Source organism: Sphaeramia orbicularis, chromosome 14 (assembly GCF_902148855.1).
Source record: "Sphaeramia orbicularis chromosome 14, fSphaOr1.1, whole genome shotgun sequence".
NCBI lineage: Eukaryota > Metazoa > Chordata > Actinopteri > Kurtiformes > Apogonidae > Sphaeramia > Sphaeramia orbicularis.
The window spans coordinates 45681283-45699138 of record NC_043970.1 but is presented as its reverse complement, the minus strand read 5'-3'; the positions used below and the strand labels follow the sequence as shown (position 1 = coordinate 45699138).

At 31.3% G+C, this 17856-nt stretch overlaps 1 protein-coding gene across 3 annotated transcripts in view; it reads left to right on the top strand.

Annotated features, from left to right (window-relative positions):
- The window catches only part of LOC115432711 (rho GTPase-activating protein 7), a 356226-nt gene that overhangs the window by 270267 nt on the left and 68103 nt on the right, over positions 1–17856 (top strand). For all 3 annotated transcript variants that reach the window (XR_003937231.1, XM_030153641.1, XM_030153642.1), the window contains exons 2-5: positions 5667–5738; positions 5831–5912; positions 9918–9981; positions 17218–17834. Coding sequence is in view for 2 of the 3 variants with exons in the window: in XM_030153641.1 (XP_030009501.1) it covers positions 5667–5738; positions 5831–5912; positions 9918–9981; positions 17218–17834 (835 nt within the window). In the remaining variant the exon portion in view is untranslated. The remainder of the gene's footprint in view (positions 1–5666; positions 5739–5830; positions 5913–9917; positions 9982–17217; positions 17835–17856) is intronic.

Below are 17856 nucleotides of genomic sequence, written 5' to 3'. Positions count from 1 at the left end.
TGTAGTGTATTAGAAAAGGCTGAATGAAAATGCCCAACAACAACAATAAGACATTCTCATTCAAAGCATAAAAATGTTCCGTCGTTCCGGGATGTTTACAATAAAAAGGACACAAATCATTTTCTCAGTCTGGCTGCACTGCTCAAAGAGGATTTGGATTTTCAGAGAAGCCTCAAAATATTTGTCCAGCACAACCTTCCTGAAACGCTAAAGCTGTCGTCTCTGCATGCAGAAGAGGCCTGTCGCAGTGAGGAAAACCGCCAAGGGCATTTTCTGTTTTCAAATTCAGACAGCATGAAATATGGCTGACATTAGCCGGCACTAAAGAACAACAACGACCGTTTGTCCATGACTGATCGGTTCCTCAAACACTTCATGTCTGCTGGTGATTTTTTTTTTTTTTTTTCTATTTATTCGCTTCAGCCCAGATGAAGGAAAAGCTCCTTATTCAGTATTTTTTCATGACATTTCAGAAGTTTGCTTAAAATTTACATGACGGCAGGATGGAATGTCAGTTTATGATGAGTCTCGCCTTTTTTTCCCAGAAGCCCCTCTGGCTCAGGTAAACAGAATGACATTAACCCTTTATAGTTCCATCATAAAAAGACTCTGAAATTTCAACCTGAGTTTGTTATTGGACATAAAAAGACTTTATTAATTTTGTGAAATTTTTCAATTTTTTTTATTGTTCTATAGAAAACTAGAAGCACTCGGAGAGCGCAGACCTCCACCAAGGCTGATCAGTGGCGCCCCCCGTGGGCCCCCCCACCCCCAATCACCACCAAAATTTAATCATTTCTTCCTTATCCCATTTCCAACAAACCCTGAAAATTTCATCCAAATCTGTCCATAACTTTTTGAGTTATGTTGCACACTAACGGACAGACAAACAAACAAACAAACAAACAGACAAAAAAACAAACAAACCCTGGCAAAAACATAACCTCCTTGGCGGAGGTAATCAAGGTCAGTGAAGTTACCATATTTGGTTCCTTACCTGTTACACTCACTGTTCATGCAGAGGTGGACCTTGTAGACCAGGTGTGTCAAACTCATTTTAGTTCAGGGGCCACATTCACCCAATTTGATCTCCAGTGGGCCAGACCAGTAAAATAATATAAATAATAACCCATAAATAATGATAGCTCCAAATTTTTGTCTTTGCTTTAGTGTATAAAAACCCCCATTAAATTATGAAAATATTTATTTTTATGAACTATCAAAAAAAAACAAAAAAAACTGAAATTTAAATTAAGAAATGTAAGAAAATTTAGTGCAATTTTAACAATATTATTCAACTTATCAACTCTACATGTGCATTATGGATCAGATCTACAAAGACACTAAACACTGAGGAACAGGCAGAAAAATTCTTAAAATTGTGCTTAATTTTCTTTAGACATTTCAGGTTGTTCATATTTGTTCAGGTTATTCACATTTAATTGTTTCAGAATAGTTTGTAAATGTAAATATTTTCATAATTTAATGTTAGTTTTTGCACTCAAACAAAGAATAACATTTTAAGTTGTTAATTCTAGATGTTTTTTGGCTTAATTCAAGATTTTTTTTTTTTTTACTTAAAGATTTTTGTTTACTGAATTGATTTTTTTTTTTTTTTGCTTAATTCAAGATTTTTGTTACTTAATTCAAGTTTGTTTGGTTTTTTTTGGCTTTATTCAAGACTTTCTTTTTTTTTTTTTACTTAATTGAAGATTTTTCTTGGCTTAATTCAAGATTTTTTGCTAAATTTGAGATTGTTTTTTGGCTGAACTGAAGATTTTTTTTTTTTACTTAATTTAAGTTTTTTTTTTTTCTTTTGTCTTAATTCAAGATTTTTTCCTAAATTCAAGCTAAATTTTTTTTTGCTTAATTCAATTCAAGCCTGTGGAATTTTTGCACTTGGCAAAAACATCCCAGGGGCCGAAGTGGACCCTTTGGCGGGCTGCATTTGGCCCCCGGGCCAAATGTTTGACACCCCTGTTGTAGACCCTGCAGACCACATTTAACCTGAGATTACTGACTCACTGGAACTATCGCTTTCACTGTCTTGTAATGTATACGGAAGTTACCAAAAATAGTCACTTGCCCGATAAAGAGTTAAACAGATGGTTCACATATGTAAGGAAACTCAGCAAATATGCCAATTATTGACTAAAGACCCAAACAGGAGCTGGTGTCCAAAACCATCTACTGATCTAAAATATTTAATAACTTCTGATCCACTAATCCTATCAACACATGTAAATAATTGGTTTAAAATACAGTTCTTCATCTTTTCATGGTCATCAGATATGACCCATCTGGACATTCAGAGGCTCCGTAGTTACCGTGGAAACACTGTCATCTTCTTCAACATTGATTCACCAGTAAAACCCATGAAGTTGAATCAATGACAGTGGATGTAGACACTTGTTTTATGTTAAATTATTGATATATTTGTGGAAAAATCACTTTTTCTTCAGTTTTCTCTGTTTCTGATATGATAGCCCTAAACTTTTTTCTTTTTTTTTTTCTTTTTTTTTTAGAAATTTCAGGTTATTCACATTTTTGTTTAAGATTTGTAAATGTAATACTTTTTTGTTCTAAAACACAGAAAAATTTTGAGTTGTCATTATTTATATAAGTTATTATACTTTTTTTTTTTTTTTTTTTTTTTTTTTACTGGTCCAGCCCACTTGAGGTCAAATTGGGTGCATGTGGCCCTTGAACTAAAATGAGTGTGACTCCCCTGCTTTAGTCTAAAATGCACCTTTCAGGATTATAAATTATTTTTATTTTTGAAAACTTAGAGCCACAAGCTAAATATAACAAGATGAAAAGAATATAGATGATGAAACGGCATGAAAATGACATTTAAACATAAGATAAAATCAAGATAAAAGACATAATTAGATGAAAATTATATAAAAGACATGACAAGACAGAAACTGACAGACAGGCTCTTTAGTTACTATGGAAACACCGTCATTTTCAACAACATTAATTCACCAGTAAAACCCCTGGAGTTTGATCAATGACAGTGGATGTAGTCACTTGTTTTTATGTTAAATTACTGATATCTTTGCTGAAAAAGTCATGTTTTCTTCAGTTTTCTCCATTTTTTGATATAATAACCCTCAACTTTAATCGGAGTTTTTATACACATCTATGTATAGGAAAATACCAGATTTTCACTGAAAACATGTAAAATACAGAGAATGGTATTATAATAAATGGTGATAAATCCATTAAGAAAGGTTGAATAGAGAGAAAATTTGGGAACTGGGACAAAAGTAGCACTGGTTCTTTATGGGTTAACTCTTTAAAACCTGACGTGTCACCGCTGACGCACCCTGCGCATATGCACTTCGGATGGCTGTAACTGTTTCACTGTTTGTGCAACTGGAAAAATTCCAAAGGTTTCTGAAACCTGAGACATTGCACTTTATAGCCTTTATTGGATCATTATAGTAATTTCACTCATGCCTGTATTAGAAGGTGGAGAAGAAGCCATTTTAGCAGAATGATAACATGCAGTAAATTGTAAATGACTGCTAGATTTTGACAGATCTGAGGGAAAAAAAAGTGCTCTGAAAAATAGGCAAACTGACTCACTCACAGCATATTTTCGAACCTTTTTATTGTCAAAATTTAAAGGTAGAATTTAAGGGGTAGATTTACTTTCAAAATTCAGAGGGTGCACACTACTAGGAAAAGTTTGAGCATATCTGTGTGTGGTTTTAAAGTCTGGAATAGACTGAGGGAGGAGCACAAGGAATGTTCAAACATAAGACAGTTCAAAAACACTTCTAAGAACATGTTTTTCACAAGATATAGGGAAGAGGGTTATTAATTGTCACCATACAGGGGTTGGACAAATTAATGGAAACACCTTCACCTCAAGATGATAATGCCCCAATCCATACAGCTAGAATTGTTAAAGAATGGCATGAGGAACATTCTAATGAAGTTGAGCATCTCGTATGGCCGGCACAGTCCCCAGACCTCAACATTATTGAGAATTTATGGTCAGTTTTAGAGATTCAAGTAAGACGTCGATTTCCGCCGCCATCGTCTCTAAAAGAGTTGGAGGGTATTCTAACTGAAGAATGGCTTAAAATTCCTTTGGAAACAATTCACAAGTTGTATGAATCAATACCTCGGAGAATTGAGGCTGTAATTGCCGCAAAAGGCGGACCTACACCATATTAAATTATATTTTGTTGATGTTTTAAGGTGTTTCCATTATTTTGTCCAACCCCTGTATGTTCACTGTTGTTTACGTATATATTTCCTTCCTTGAGTTAGTTATTATTTGTTTATTTATTCACCAGCACAACTAAGAAAGGCATTGGTAAAAGATTATATGTGTATTTGTATGTTGTGTATATATATCAAGGTTCTAATAGTTTTGGATTTTTCATTCTAGTTTAGTTTTATTTAGTTTTGACTTTTTTTTGTCTCTAATTCAATTAGTTTTAATTAGTTTTTAGAGCAGGTTTGTTAGTTTTTATTAGTTTTCATTTATTTCTAAATGCTTAGCTTAGTTTAGTTTTAGTTTTTTTTTAATATATTTTCTCTTCTTCTCCGTCGTATTCAAATAAATCCCAGGCAGGACTCTGCTGCTTTCTCCCAACTTTTGTCTCCATGTTTCCAGGTAGAGTGGGGACCAGAAGACGACTGGAAACCACAAGTGACCACAAGTGACGGACCGTTAAATATTATATGGTGCCGCTAGCTAAAATTGCTAGAGCGAAATAAATTGCTTTCGTATCAATCCGGCATTGACAAAGACGAAAACGAAGGGAATGTTATCCATAATTTTTATACGTTTTAGTTAGTTTTGTAAACACACAATACAGTTTCAGTTAGTTATCATTTTTTTCTTTTAATTGTAGTTTTTATTTATTTCAGTTAACGAAAATGTTTTTTACAATTCTAGTTTTCGTCATTTTGTTAGTTTTCGTTAACGATAATAACCTTGATATATATATGAACGTATATATCTGTATATGGATGAATGAGTGTGTGTGAATAGTTATATAAATATAGAAGAGTAATGTAAAAGGAAGAGGGACATATATTATTAATAATATTGTAGGGAGAGGGGGTGAGATTAAAAAAAATTGCACTTCTTCCCACCCCTTTTCGGGCATGTAAATGGAACTATTGTGCTTTTCTTCTGACTAAGATTGTTATGATTCTTGATATGTGTATTATTATGTATGTTTTGCTAGTCCATATATGTTAAATTTCATTGCATGTTCGGAATAAATCACTAAATCAAAAATAAGAAAAAAAAAAAAGTCCAGGCGGATCACGTTAGGTTTAGGGTTGAAAGGGTTAAGTACTGTGCTGCAGTGAAAGTACTTAGTTACAGATAGTAGAATTTGGAGGAAACATGAGTAAATCAGCTTTTCCATTCCTCCCAAAAGCCCCCATCCCAATGCTCACCCAATTAGCAGTAATTAAAATGGCCTCTTCTAGGAAGTCACAGATAATTAATAACCTGAATGTGCCTCCAGTTTTTCTCTCAGTGTATTTTCCCCCCCTTCCTCCAATGCAAATGTAATTAAACTTTATAAACAGACGACTGATTAAGTGCAAATATTTGCCCTCTTAAAGCGGGTGGAGCATGAAATGATTATAATTGAATCAAATGCTGTTTCCCTTCTTGCTGTTTGCAGAGATTGAAGCCAAGGAGGCCTGTGATTGGCTGCGAGCGGCGGGCTTCCCTCAGTATGTGCAGTTATTCAAAGGTAAACATGAGGCTGTTAATGTAATTCTGTCCGCCTGATAACACACTCCCGATCTGTGTTTCACTGTGTCCCTGCTCGTCTTTCCGTGTCAGACTGCAGGTTTCCCATCGACGTGGAGTGGGCCAAGCGTGACCACCACTTCCTGGATAAAGATGCCCTCGAGTCGCTCTGCAGGTAATAAACTATAACCTGTGGTGTTACTGAGCACGTGCAGGAGCTTTGACATTTTTTACTGCAGATGCAAGGACACAAAATGAGAAGTAATTAAATTAAGTGAAAAGATGCACATGATACATATGTAATAACACCTTTATTTTGTAAGAAATACTTGAATATTATTTATTTATTTTCCTTATTTATTTGCACATCATCAAACAGCAAGAGAAAAATTAAAAAAACAACAACATTCAAACAAGTAACATCATTGTGCAGGAGAGGATAGAAGCCAAAAAAAAGGCTTATGTGAATACTTCCCCAGAAATAAACAATACACAATTAACCCCGTAAAGCCTGAACCATTAAATCACTGACCGAAAATTGTACTTCTTTGAAACTGGAGCCTTTATTGGTCCTTCTGAACAACCCCCAATTTTTTTTTTTTTTTTCAAATATCAATTTCCATGTATGAGTTTCAGTTTTGTATCCTATTTGATACATCAGGTCTCAATGCTCAAATATTGTTATTTTTGAACAAACAAAAACATAATATAGCACAAACATGTCTAACAAATTAGTAATTCCTTTTCAAAATTGTCAAAGTTCTTCCTCCTTCCTCATTAATCATTTATTTATTTTCTTTATTTATTTGCACGTCATCAAACAGCAAGAGAAAAATTAAAAAAAAACAACAACATTCAAACAAGTAACATCATTGTGCAGGAGAGGATAGAAGCCAAAAAAAAGGCTTATGTGAATACTTCCCTAGAAATAAACAATACACAATTAACCCCGTAAAGCCTGAACCATTAAATCACTGACCGAAAATTGTACTTCTTTGAAACTGGAGCCTTTATTGGTCCTTCTGAACAACCCCCAATTTTTTTTTTTTTTTTTTTTTTTCAAATATCAGTTTCCATGTATGAGTTTCAGTTTTGTATCCTATTTGATACATTAGGTCTCCATGCTGAAATATTGTTATTTTTGAACAAACAAAAACATAATATAGCAAAAACATGTCTAACAAATTAGTAATTCCTTTTCAAAATTGTCAAAGTTCTTCCTCCTTCCTCATTAATCATTTATTTATTTTCTTTATTTATTTGCACATCATCAAACAGCAAGAGAAAAATTTAAAAAAAACAACAACATTCAAACAAGTAACATCATTGTGCAGGAGAGGATAGAAGCCAAAAAAAAGGCTTATGTGAATACTTCTCCAGAAATAAACAATACACAATTAACCCCGAAAAGCCTGAACCATTAAATCACTGACAGAAAATTGCACTTCTTTGAAACTGGAGCCTTTATTGGTCCTTCTGAACAACCCCCAATTTTTATTGATTTATTTTTTTCAAATATCAATTTCCGTGTATAAGTTTCAATTTTGTATCCTATTTGACACACCAGGTGTCAATGCTCAGATATTATTATTTTTTGCACAAACAAAAACATAATATAACACAAACATGTCTAACAAATTGTTAATTCCTTTTCAAAATTGTCAAAGTTCTTCCTCCTTCCTCATTAATGACAGTCTTATAGTGTCACTGGAAAGGCCACTGGTTAATGAATTCCCCCCCTGGTGGATTATCTGTGTATTGCATGTATCTAATTGTATACATCAGGTTTTTCAAGAAAAAAAATATCACACTGATCATGTAGAGGGCTTCAAAACTCATAAATCAGATATGATACGTTTGGTGTTATAAGGTTAAACTTAGGACAGAAGGAATCATTTATTCTACAGATTCCTTAGTAACTTTTTGCAAATTTGTGATTTTTTACTATTATTAACAAAGCTGATTCAACCTGTAAGTAGCCAAGTATAGTAGGCATTACAACGACTGTAACAGTAGTAGAACAAGCATTATCTGAATCATAAGCTAAATCATAAAGCTTTACATATGGAAAAAGCCTAAAATAAACTACAGTCTAAATCCCTAACAACCACTCAGGACCGATTCAGTGCCTTGCTCAAGGGCAGCAACATAGTTTTATCCTCCATAGAAGTAATATACAAATATAAATATATGTATTACACTGTTGCCTTAACCGGTAAAGACCTAGTGCTACTTTTGTGGCAGTTACAACATTTTTTTTTCTCTATATTTAACTTTTCTTAAGGGATTTATCACCATTTATTATGACATTATCCTCTGTATTTTGCATTTTTTCACTGAAAATCATGTTTTTTCCTATATTTAATTCACTGATCATGTAGATCAGGGGTGTCAAACTCATTTTAGTTCAGGGACCACATTCAGCCCAATTTGATCTCAAGTGAGCCAGACCAGTAAAATAATCACAGTGAAAAAAGTAAAATTATATTTTGATCAGGTTTACATCTACAAAGTTTCCTTAAAAATCTGAATAACATGGACAACTTGAATTGTCTTAAGAAAAAACAAGTGCAATTTTAACTATATTCAGCCTCAGTTTATCAGTTTATCATTTACACATGTGCATCACAATCGAACAAAACATTTAACAACAGGCAGAATATTGATTAAATTGCATTTACTTTTCTTAAGACATTTCTGTTTGTTCATATTTGTTCAGGTTATTCACATTTTTTGTAAAAGCATAGTTTGGTAATGTAAACATTTTCATGTAATTTTCCTTTTTTACACCAAAAAAACAAAGAGAAAATGTGGGGTTGTCATTATTTATAGGTTATTCTGATAATATTTTACTGGTTCTGACCCACTTGAAATCTAATTGTACTGTATGTGTCTGTATGTGGAACCTGAATTAAAATGATTTTAACACCACTGATTGTTAATATCTTCAGTGTAATTTTTGCATTTCACAAATTCATCCCACGGGCCGGATTGGACCCTTTGGCGGGCCGGATTTGGCCCCCGGGCCGCATGTTTGACACCTGTGATGTAGATGTTCATAAAAGTTCAGAATAAAGTTGAGGATTATTGTATCAAAAACAGAAAACTGGAGAAAAAATGACTTTTTCAGCAAAACAGAAACAGCTTCAATCAGATTGTTAACCCTTTCATGCATAGTGGTCACTACAGTGGACAGTTACTCTACAGCTGTTCTCTTGTACATTCATGGGTTTTGTTGTTTTAGTTCCATATCAACCAACACAGTGGACACTTATGCATCATCTCATAAGCTGCAATTCATACCATTATTGTAACTTTGCTGTTCTAGATTGGTTCTTGAGTGGAAATCAATTAATATTTATTTTTTGCATATTATCTCCATGAAGTGAGTAATAACTAGTATTAGAATATGTTAAAATGTGAGAAAACATCAGATTAGCTGCATTAAAGATGGTTTCATTTCACTGTTTTCATATCACTTTATGATACTGGATTTTAAATACATGTTTCTTTGCTTCAAGAATAAAATTCATGGTGTAGCTGAGTGGACATCTTTGTAACTCCATGAAAAACAGGTTGATTTAAAAAAAAAATAAATAAATAAATTCAATCACATTGTTTGTTTGTTTTTTTCATGCCTAAAGAGGAATAAAAACACTCAGGAAAAAAAAATCTTGATTAAGGTTCTCATAATTCATGCATGAAAGGGTTAAAGTCTGCTCAAAGATTATTGGAGTTCAGCTGACGGACCTGAGCTCAGGGAGAACATGTCTAAGAAATTCATAATTCCTTTTCAAAATTGTCAAAGTTCTTCCTCCTTCCTCATTAATGACAGTCTTGTAGTGTCACTGGAAAGGCCTGTGGTGAATGAATTCCTCCCCCCTGGTGGATTATCTGTGTATTGCATGTGTCTAATTGTACACATCAGGTTTTCCAAGAAAAAAATATCACACTGATCATGTAGAGGGCTTCAAAACTCATGTATCAGATATGGTACGTTAGGTGTTATAGGGTTGACATCCTACTGTAGCCCATCAATGCTACGTCAGTACATTGACAATTAGCCCCGTTTAACCTTTCAACAGCGGTTTATCTCTTTAGTAAAGTGGAGCATTTGTACAGCAGCTTTACTCGTCTGGTGTAACGATCAGCCACTTACCCCCTCCTCTTCATCTTTCAGGAGATTAAGCACTTTAAACAAATGCATGGAAATGAGGCTGGAGCCGCGGAGATCAAAACGAAGGGTGAGTGTTAAGAACGAACGCTGAGAATGTGAAACGCAGCAGGACTCTCATATGGAAGCAGCGGTGTGTGTGTGTGTGTGTGTGTGTGTGGGGGGGGGTTGAACCATTACTTCTCCTCATTAGGCATCACTTGATTTGACTGATGTCCAATGATACATCCTCGTCCTCGGTTTATTATTAAAGAGGACGGTTAAAGGAACTAAACGTCACATTAGTCTGTGTGGGATATTCCAATTCTTCTGCCTTTATAACATGCACTTAAAGACCCTGGTGTTAAAAGTAGTGAAGTCACAAAAAAAGTCTGTTAAAAATATTTATAGCGTGGACTTAGCTAAACAAATACAACATGTTTATACGCTCAACTTGAATTGTCCAAAAAATGTGGCTTCAGTACTTTTAGCACCAGGGTCTTCAGTTCTAGTCTCCATAATTTTCAAGCATGATAAAAGTAATCAAATATCACTAAAAATGCCAATATAAAACCTGTAAAAAGCATGATAAAAGTAATGAAATATCACTAAAAATGCCAATATAAAACCTGTAAAAAGCATGATAAAAGTAATGAAATATCACTAAAAATGCCAATATACAATCTGTAAAAAGCATGATAAAAGTAATCAAATATCACTAAAATGCCAATATAAAACTTGTAAAAAGCATGATAAAAGTAATGAAATATCACTAAAAATGCCAATATAAAACCTGTAAAAAGCATGATAAAAGTAATGAAATATCACTAAAAATGCCAATATACAATCTGTAAAAAGCATGATAAAAGTAATCAAATATCACTAAAAATGCCAATATAAAACCTGTAAAAAGCATGATAAAAGTAATGAAATATCACTAAAAATGCCAATATAAAACCTGTAAAAAGCATGATAAAAGTAATGAAATATCACTAAAAATGCCAATATACAATCTGTAAAAAGCATGATAAAAGTAATCAAATATCACTAAAAATGCCAATATAAAACTTGTAAAAAGCATGATAAAAGTAATGAAATATCACTAAAAATGCCAATATAAAACCTGTAAAAAGCATGATAAAAGTAATGAAATATCACTAAAAATGCCAATATACAATCTGTAAAAAGCATGATAAAAGTAATGAAATATCACTAAAAATGCCAATATACAATCTGTAAAAAGCATGATAAAAGTAATGAAATATCACTAAAACTGCCAATATAAAACCTGTAAAAAGCATGATAAAAGTAATGAAATATCACTAAAAATGCCAATATAAAACCTGTAAAAAGCATGATAAAAGTAATGAAATATCACTAAAAATGCCAATATAAAACTTGTAAAAAGCATGATAAAAGTAATGAAATATCACTAAAAATGCCAATATAAAACCTGTAAAAAGCATGATAAAAGTAATCAAATATCACTAAAAATGCCAATATACAATCTGTAAAAAGCATGATAAAAGTAATGAAATATCACTAGAAATGCCAATATAAAACCTGTAAAAAGCATGATAAAAGTAATGAAATATCACTAAAAATGCCAATATAAAACCTGTAAAAAGCATGATAAAAGTAATCAAATATCACTAAAAATGCCAATATACAATCTGTAAAAAGCATGATAAAAGTAATCAAATATCACTAAAAATGCCAATATAAAACTTGTAAAAAGCATGATAAAAGTAATCAAATATCACTAAAAATGCCAATATAAAACCTGTAAAAAGCATGATAAAAGTAATCAAATATCACTAAAAATGCCAATATAAAACCTGTAAAAAGCATGATAAAAGTAATCAAATATCACTAAAAATGCCAATATAAAACCTGTAAAAAGCATGATAAAAGTAATGAAATATCACTAAAAATGTCAATATACAATTTGTAAAAAGCATGATAAAAGTAATGAAATATCACTAAAAATGCCAATATAAAACCTGTAAAAAGCATGATAAAAGTAATGAAATATCACTAAAAATGCCAATATAAAACCTGTAAAAAGCATGATAAAAGTAATCAAATATCACTAAAAATGCCAATATAAAACCTGTAAAAAGCATGATAAAAGTAATCAAATATCACTAAAAATGCCAATATACAATTTGTAAAAAGCATGATAAAAGTAATGAAATATCACTAAAAATGCCAATATAAAACCTGTTAAAAGCATGATAAAAGTAATGAAATATCACTAAAAATGCCAATATACAATCTGTAAAAAGCATGATAAAAGTAATCAAATATCACTAAAAATGCCAATATAAAACCTGTAAAAAGCATGATAAAAGTAATCAAATATCACTAAAAATGCCAATATAAAACCTGTAAAAAGCATGATAAAAGTAATGAAATATCACTAAAAATGCCAATATAAAACCTGTAAAAAGCATGATAAAAGTAATGAAATATCACTAAAAATGCCAATATAAAACCTGTTAAAAGCATGATAAAAGTAATGAAATATCACTAAAAATGCCAATATACAATTTGTAAAAAGCATGATAAAAGTAATGAAATATCACTAAAAATGCCGATATAAAACCTGTAAAAAGCATGATAAAAGTAATCAAATATCACTAAAAATGCCGATATAAAACCTGTAAAAAGCATGATAAAAGTAATCAAATATCACTAAAAATGCCAATATAAAACCTGTAAAAAGCATGATAAAAGTAATCAAATATCACTAAAAATGCCAATATAAAACCTGTAAAAAGCATGATAAAAGTAATGAAATACCACTAAAATGCCAATATAAGACTTGTAAAAAGCATGATAAAAGTAATCAAATATCACTAAAAATGCCAATATAAAACCTGTAAAAAGCATGATAAAAGTAATCAAATATCACTAAAAATGCCAATATAAAACCTGTAAAAAGCATGATAAAAGTAATCAAATATCACTAAAAATGCCAATATACAATCTGTAAAAAGCATGATAAAAGTAATGAAATATCACTAAAAATGCCAATATAAAACCTGTAAAAAGCATGATAAAAGTAATGAAATATCACTAAAAATGCCAATATAAAACCTGTAAAAAGCATGATAAAAGTAATCAAATATCACTAAAAATGCCAATATAAAACCTGTAAAAAGCATGATAAAAGTAATCAAATATCACTAAAAATGCCAATATAAAACCTGTAAAAAGCATGATAAAAGTAATGAAATATCACTAAAAATGCCAATATAAAACCTGTAAAAAGCATGATAAAAGTAATGAAATATCACTAAAAATGCCAATATAAAACCTGTAAAAAGCATGATAAAAGTAATGAAATATCACTAAAAATGCCAATATAAAACCTGTAAAAAGCATGATAAAAGTAATGAAATATCACTAAAAATGCCAATATACAATCTGTAAAAAGCATGATAAAAGTAATCAAATATCACTAAAAATGCCAATATACAATCTGTAAAAAGCATGATAAAAGTAATCAAATATCACTAAAATGCCAATATAAAACCTGTAAAAAGCATGATAAAAGTAATGAAATATCACTAAAAATGCCAATATAAAACCTGTAAAAAGCATGATAAAAGTAATCAAATATCACTAAAAATGCCAATATAAAACCTGTAAAAAGCATGATAAAAGTAATGAAATATCACTAAAAATGCCAATATACAATCTGTAAAAAGCATGATAAAAGTAATGAAATATCACTAAAAATGCCAATATACAATCTGTAAAAAGCATGATAAAAGTAATGAAATATCACTAAAAATGCCAATATAAAACCTGTAAAAAGCATGATAAAAGTAATCAAATATCACTAAAAATGCCAATATACAATCTGTAAAAAGCATGATAAAAGTAATCAAATATCACTAAAAATGCCAATATAAAACTTGTAAAAAGCATGATAAAAGTAATGAAATATCACTAAAAATGCCAATATACAATCTGTAAAAAGCATGATAAAAGTAATGAAATATCACTAAAAATGCCAATATAAAACCTGTAAAAAGCATGATAAAAGTAATGAAATATCACTAAAAATGCCAATATAAAACCTGTAAAAAGCATGATAAAAGTAATCAAATATCACTAAAAATGCCAATATAAAACCTGTAAAAAGCATGATAAAAGTAATCAAATATCACTAAAAATGCCAATATAAAACCTGTAAAAAGCATGATAAAAGTAATCAAATATCACTAAAAATGCCAATATACAATTTGTAAAAAGCATGATAAAAGTAATGAAATATCACTAAAAATGCCAATATACAATCTGTAAAAAGCATGATAAAAGTAATGAAATATCACTAAAAATGCCAATATACAATCTGTAAAAAGCATGATAAAAGTAATGAAATATCACTAAAAATGCCAATATACAATCTGTAAAAAGCATGATAAAAGTAATGAAATATCACTAAAAATGCCAATATAAAACCTGTAAAAAGTATGATAAAAGTAATGAAATATCACTAAAAATGCCAATATACAATTTGTAAAAAGCATGATAAAAGTAATGAAATATCACTAAAAATGCCAATATACAATCTGTAAAAAGCATGATAAAAGTAATCAAATATCACTAAAAATGCCAATATAAAACCTGTAAAAAGTATGATAAAAGTAATGAAATATCACTAAAAATGCCAATATACAATTTGTAAAAAGCATGATAAAAGTAATGAAATATCACTAAAAATGCCAATATAAAACCTGTAAAAAGCATGATAAAAGTAATGAAATATCACTAAAAATGCCAATATAAAACCTGTAAAAAGCATGATAAAAGTAATGAAATATCACTAAAAATGCCAATATAAAACCTGTAAAAAGCATGATAAAAGTAATCAAATATCACTAAAAATGCCGATATAAAACCTGTAAAAAGCATGATAAAAGTAATCAAATATCACTAAAAATGCCAATATAAAACCTGTAAAAAGCATGGTAAAAGTAATCAAATATCACTAAAACTGCCAATATACAATCTGTAAAAAGCATGATAAAAGTAATGAAATATCACTAAAAATGCCAATATAAAACCTGTAAAAAGCATGATAAAAGTAATGAAATATCACTAAAAATGCCAATATACAATCTGTAAAAAGCATGATAAAAGTAATCAAATATCACTAAAAATGCCAATATAAAACCTGTAAAAAGCATGATAAAAGTAATGAAATATCACTAAAAATGCCAATATAAAACCTGTAAAAAGCATGATAAAAGTAATGAAATATCACTAAAAATGCCAATATAAAACCTGTAAAAAGCATGATAAAAGTAATCAAATATCACTAAAAATGCCAATATACAATCTGTAAAAAGCATGATAAAAGTAATCAAATATCACTAAAAATGCCAATATACAATCTGTAAAAAGCATGATAAAAGTAATCAAATATCACTAAAAATGCCAATATACAATCTGTAAAAAGCATGATAAAAGTAATCAAATATCACTAAAAATGCCAATATACAATCTGTAAAAAGCATGATAAAAGTAATCAAATATCACTAAAAATGCCAATATAAAACCTGTAAAAAGCATGATAAAAGTAATGAAATATCACTAAAAATGCCAATATACAATCTGTAAAAAGCGTGATAAAAGTAATCAAATATCACTAAAAATGCCAATATACAATCTGTAAAAAGCATGATAAAAGTAATCAAATATCACTAAAAATGCCAATATACAATCTGTAAAAAGCATGATAAAAGTAATCAAATATCACTAAAAATGCCAATATACAATCTGTAAAAAGCATGATAAAAGTAATCAAATATCACTAAAAATGCCAATATAAAACCTGTAAAAAGCATGATAAAAGTAATGAAATATCACTAAAAATGCCAATATAAAACCTGTAAAAAGCATGATAAAAGTAATCAAATATCACTAAAAATGCCAATATACAATCTGTAAAAAGCATGATAAAAGTAATCAAATATCACTAAAAATGCCAATATAAAACCTGTAAAAAGTATGATAAAAGTAATGAAATATCACTAAAAATGCCAATATAAAACCTGTAAAAAGCATGATAAAAGTAATGAAATATCACTAAAAATGCCAATATAAAACCTGTAAAAAGCATGATAAAAGTAATGAAATATCACTAAAAATGCCAATATAAAACCTGTAAAAAGCATGATAAAAGTAATGAAATATCACTAAAAATGCCAATATACAATCTGTAAAAAGCATGATAAAAATAATCAAATATCACTAAAAATGCCAATATAAAACCTGTAAAAGGCATGACAAAACATCATAATATAATGATACAATATAATACAAGGGACAGTAGATAATAAATAAATTGGGACACGTTGAATTCAGGTGTTTCTTTTCTAACAGGGGTTTGGGATACAAAACAGCAAAATAGTTTTATACTGAGATAAATATCATCAATTGCATTGGTTAGGTTTGGTTTAAATTGTTATCTTTGCTTCCAAAATGCCCGAGAGATTGTTTTACTTAACCGTTTCATGCATGACATCCTCATTTATTGGCAGATTTTTATGATTTTTTACTTTTTGCTTGATTCAAGATTTTTTTTTTTTTTTTTTTTTCTGAATTCAGGATTTTTATTTTTTTGCTTAATTTGAGCAAAAAAATCTGCCAATGGAACAAGTGAAAATTATCTCGGTAAGATTTCTTGAAATAAGATTTTCCAGATCTATTGTTTAAAAATACTTTCTTATATCTCACTGAAAAGTTACTCTTTAGGTGAATTTGTGTTATTTTAAGTGTGATGAGATATTTTGACCAGAAATGGAAAAAAATGCACTTGGTAGGATTTTGATTTTTTCCAGTGTATTGGGTCATTACTGTAATTTCACTCATGCCTGTACTAGAAGCAGGAGAAGAAGCAATTTTAACGCAAATATATTTTATACAAAAAGAAAAAGAAAAAACTGTCCACCACAAAGGACGTTCTATAAAAATGTAAAAAAAAAAATAAAAAAAAATGCATATGATAAAACTGTTGCATCATGATGTCTCCAATATAGGCAATTATTTAATTTTTTTTTTAAAAAGACAAAACTTTTACTTTCCTGGGTGTCAGGAGGTTAAATATCTTTGTAATAAAATCTAATTTAATCTACTTTAATCTAAAAGCATCATTGACTTGAATTTATCTGATATCATGAGGTGGAAAAGGGCTATCCTTAAGGTGTGATTTTTGGTTGTGGGACATCATTTCACAGCAATAGGACAAAGATTTGATGCACATTTTTTATCCTGGTTACAGCTTGATTCTTCTTTTTTTTTTGTCCAGGGAGACGACTTTGAAGAGGAAGACTTCTGCGCCATCAGCCCCAGCTGGACCTACGACAGGACGACAAAACGATGGCGCCGCAACGACCTGGCAACGGACTTTCTTCATCCACCGGGACACCAGGAAGTGTCTCTGTGTGACAACAGCGAGCGCCACGACGTGTGCTCCATCCACAGCTCCTCCAGCACCGAGAGCGAAGGCCACGAGGGTCGCCATGACAACAACAGGAACCGCATCACAGCCTCCTCTACGGCGACTACAACCAGCACCACGGACGACCAGGAGACCAGCAGGAGCTCCTCCCGCTGCTCCTCCAATAACAAGACCCCATCCTTGGACACCTCGTTCAGCGGACCCCCGTCCCCAGGGGGAAGCGGCGGGGGTTCGTCCACCGTGAGTCTGGAGGCCGAGGGATGCTTCGCAGAAAAACCACCCAGGAAGAAGGGGACGAGTCTGCTGAGGAAGATGGAGAAGCTGAGGCTGAGAGGGGCGAGTGGGCCGCACGAGTCTGAGAGGAGCAGTGGTAGTGGGCCCAGGAGGGTCACCAGAGGGACGCCTCTGACCCGGCAAGGTCCGGTGGATGAGGACAGGATGGAGGGGCTGCACGATCCACAGAGGTGAGGAAAGTTAAGTTACATT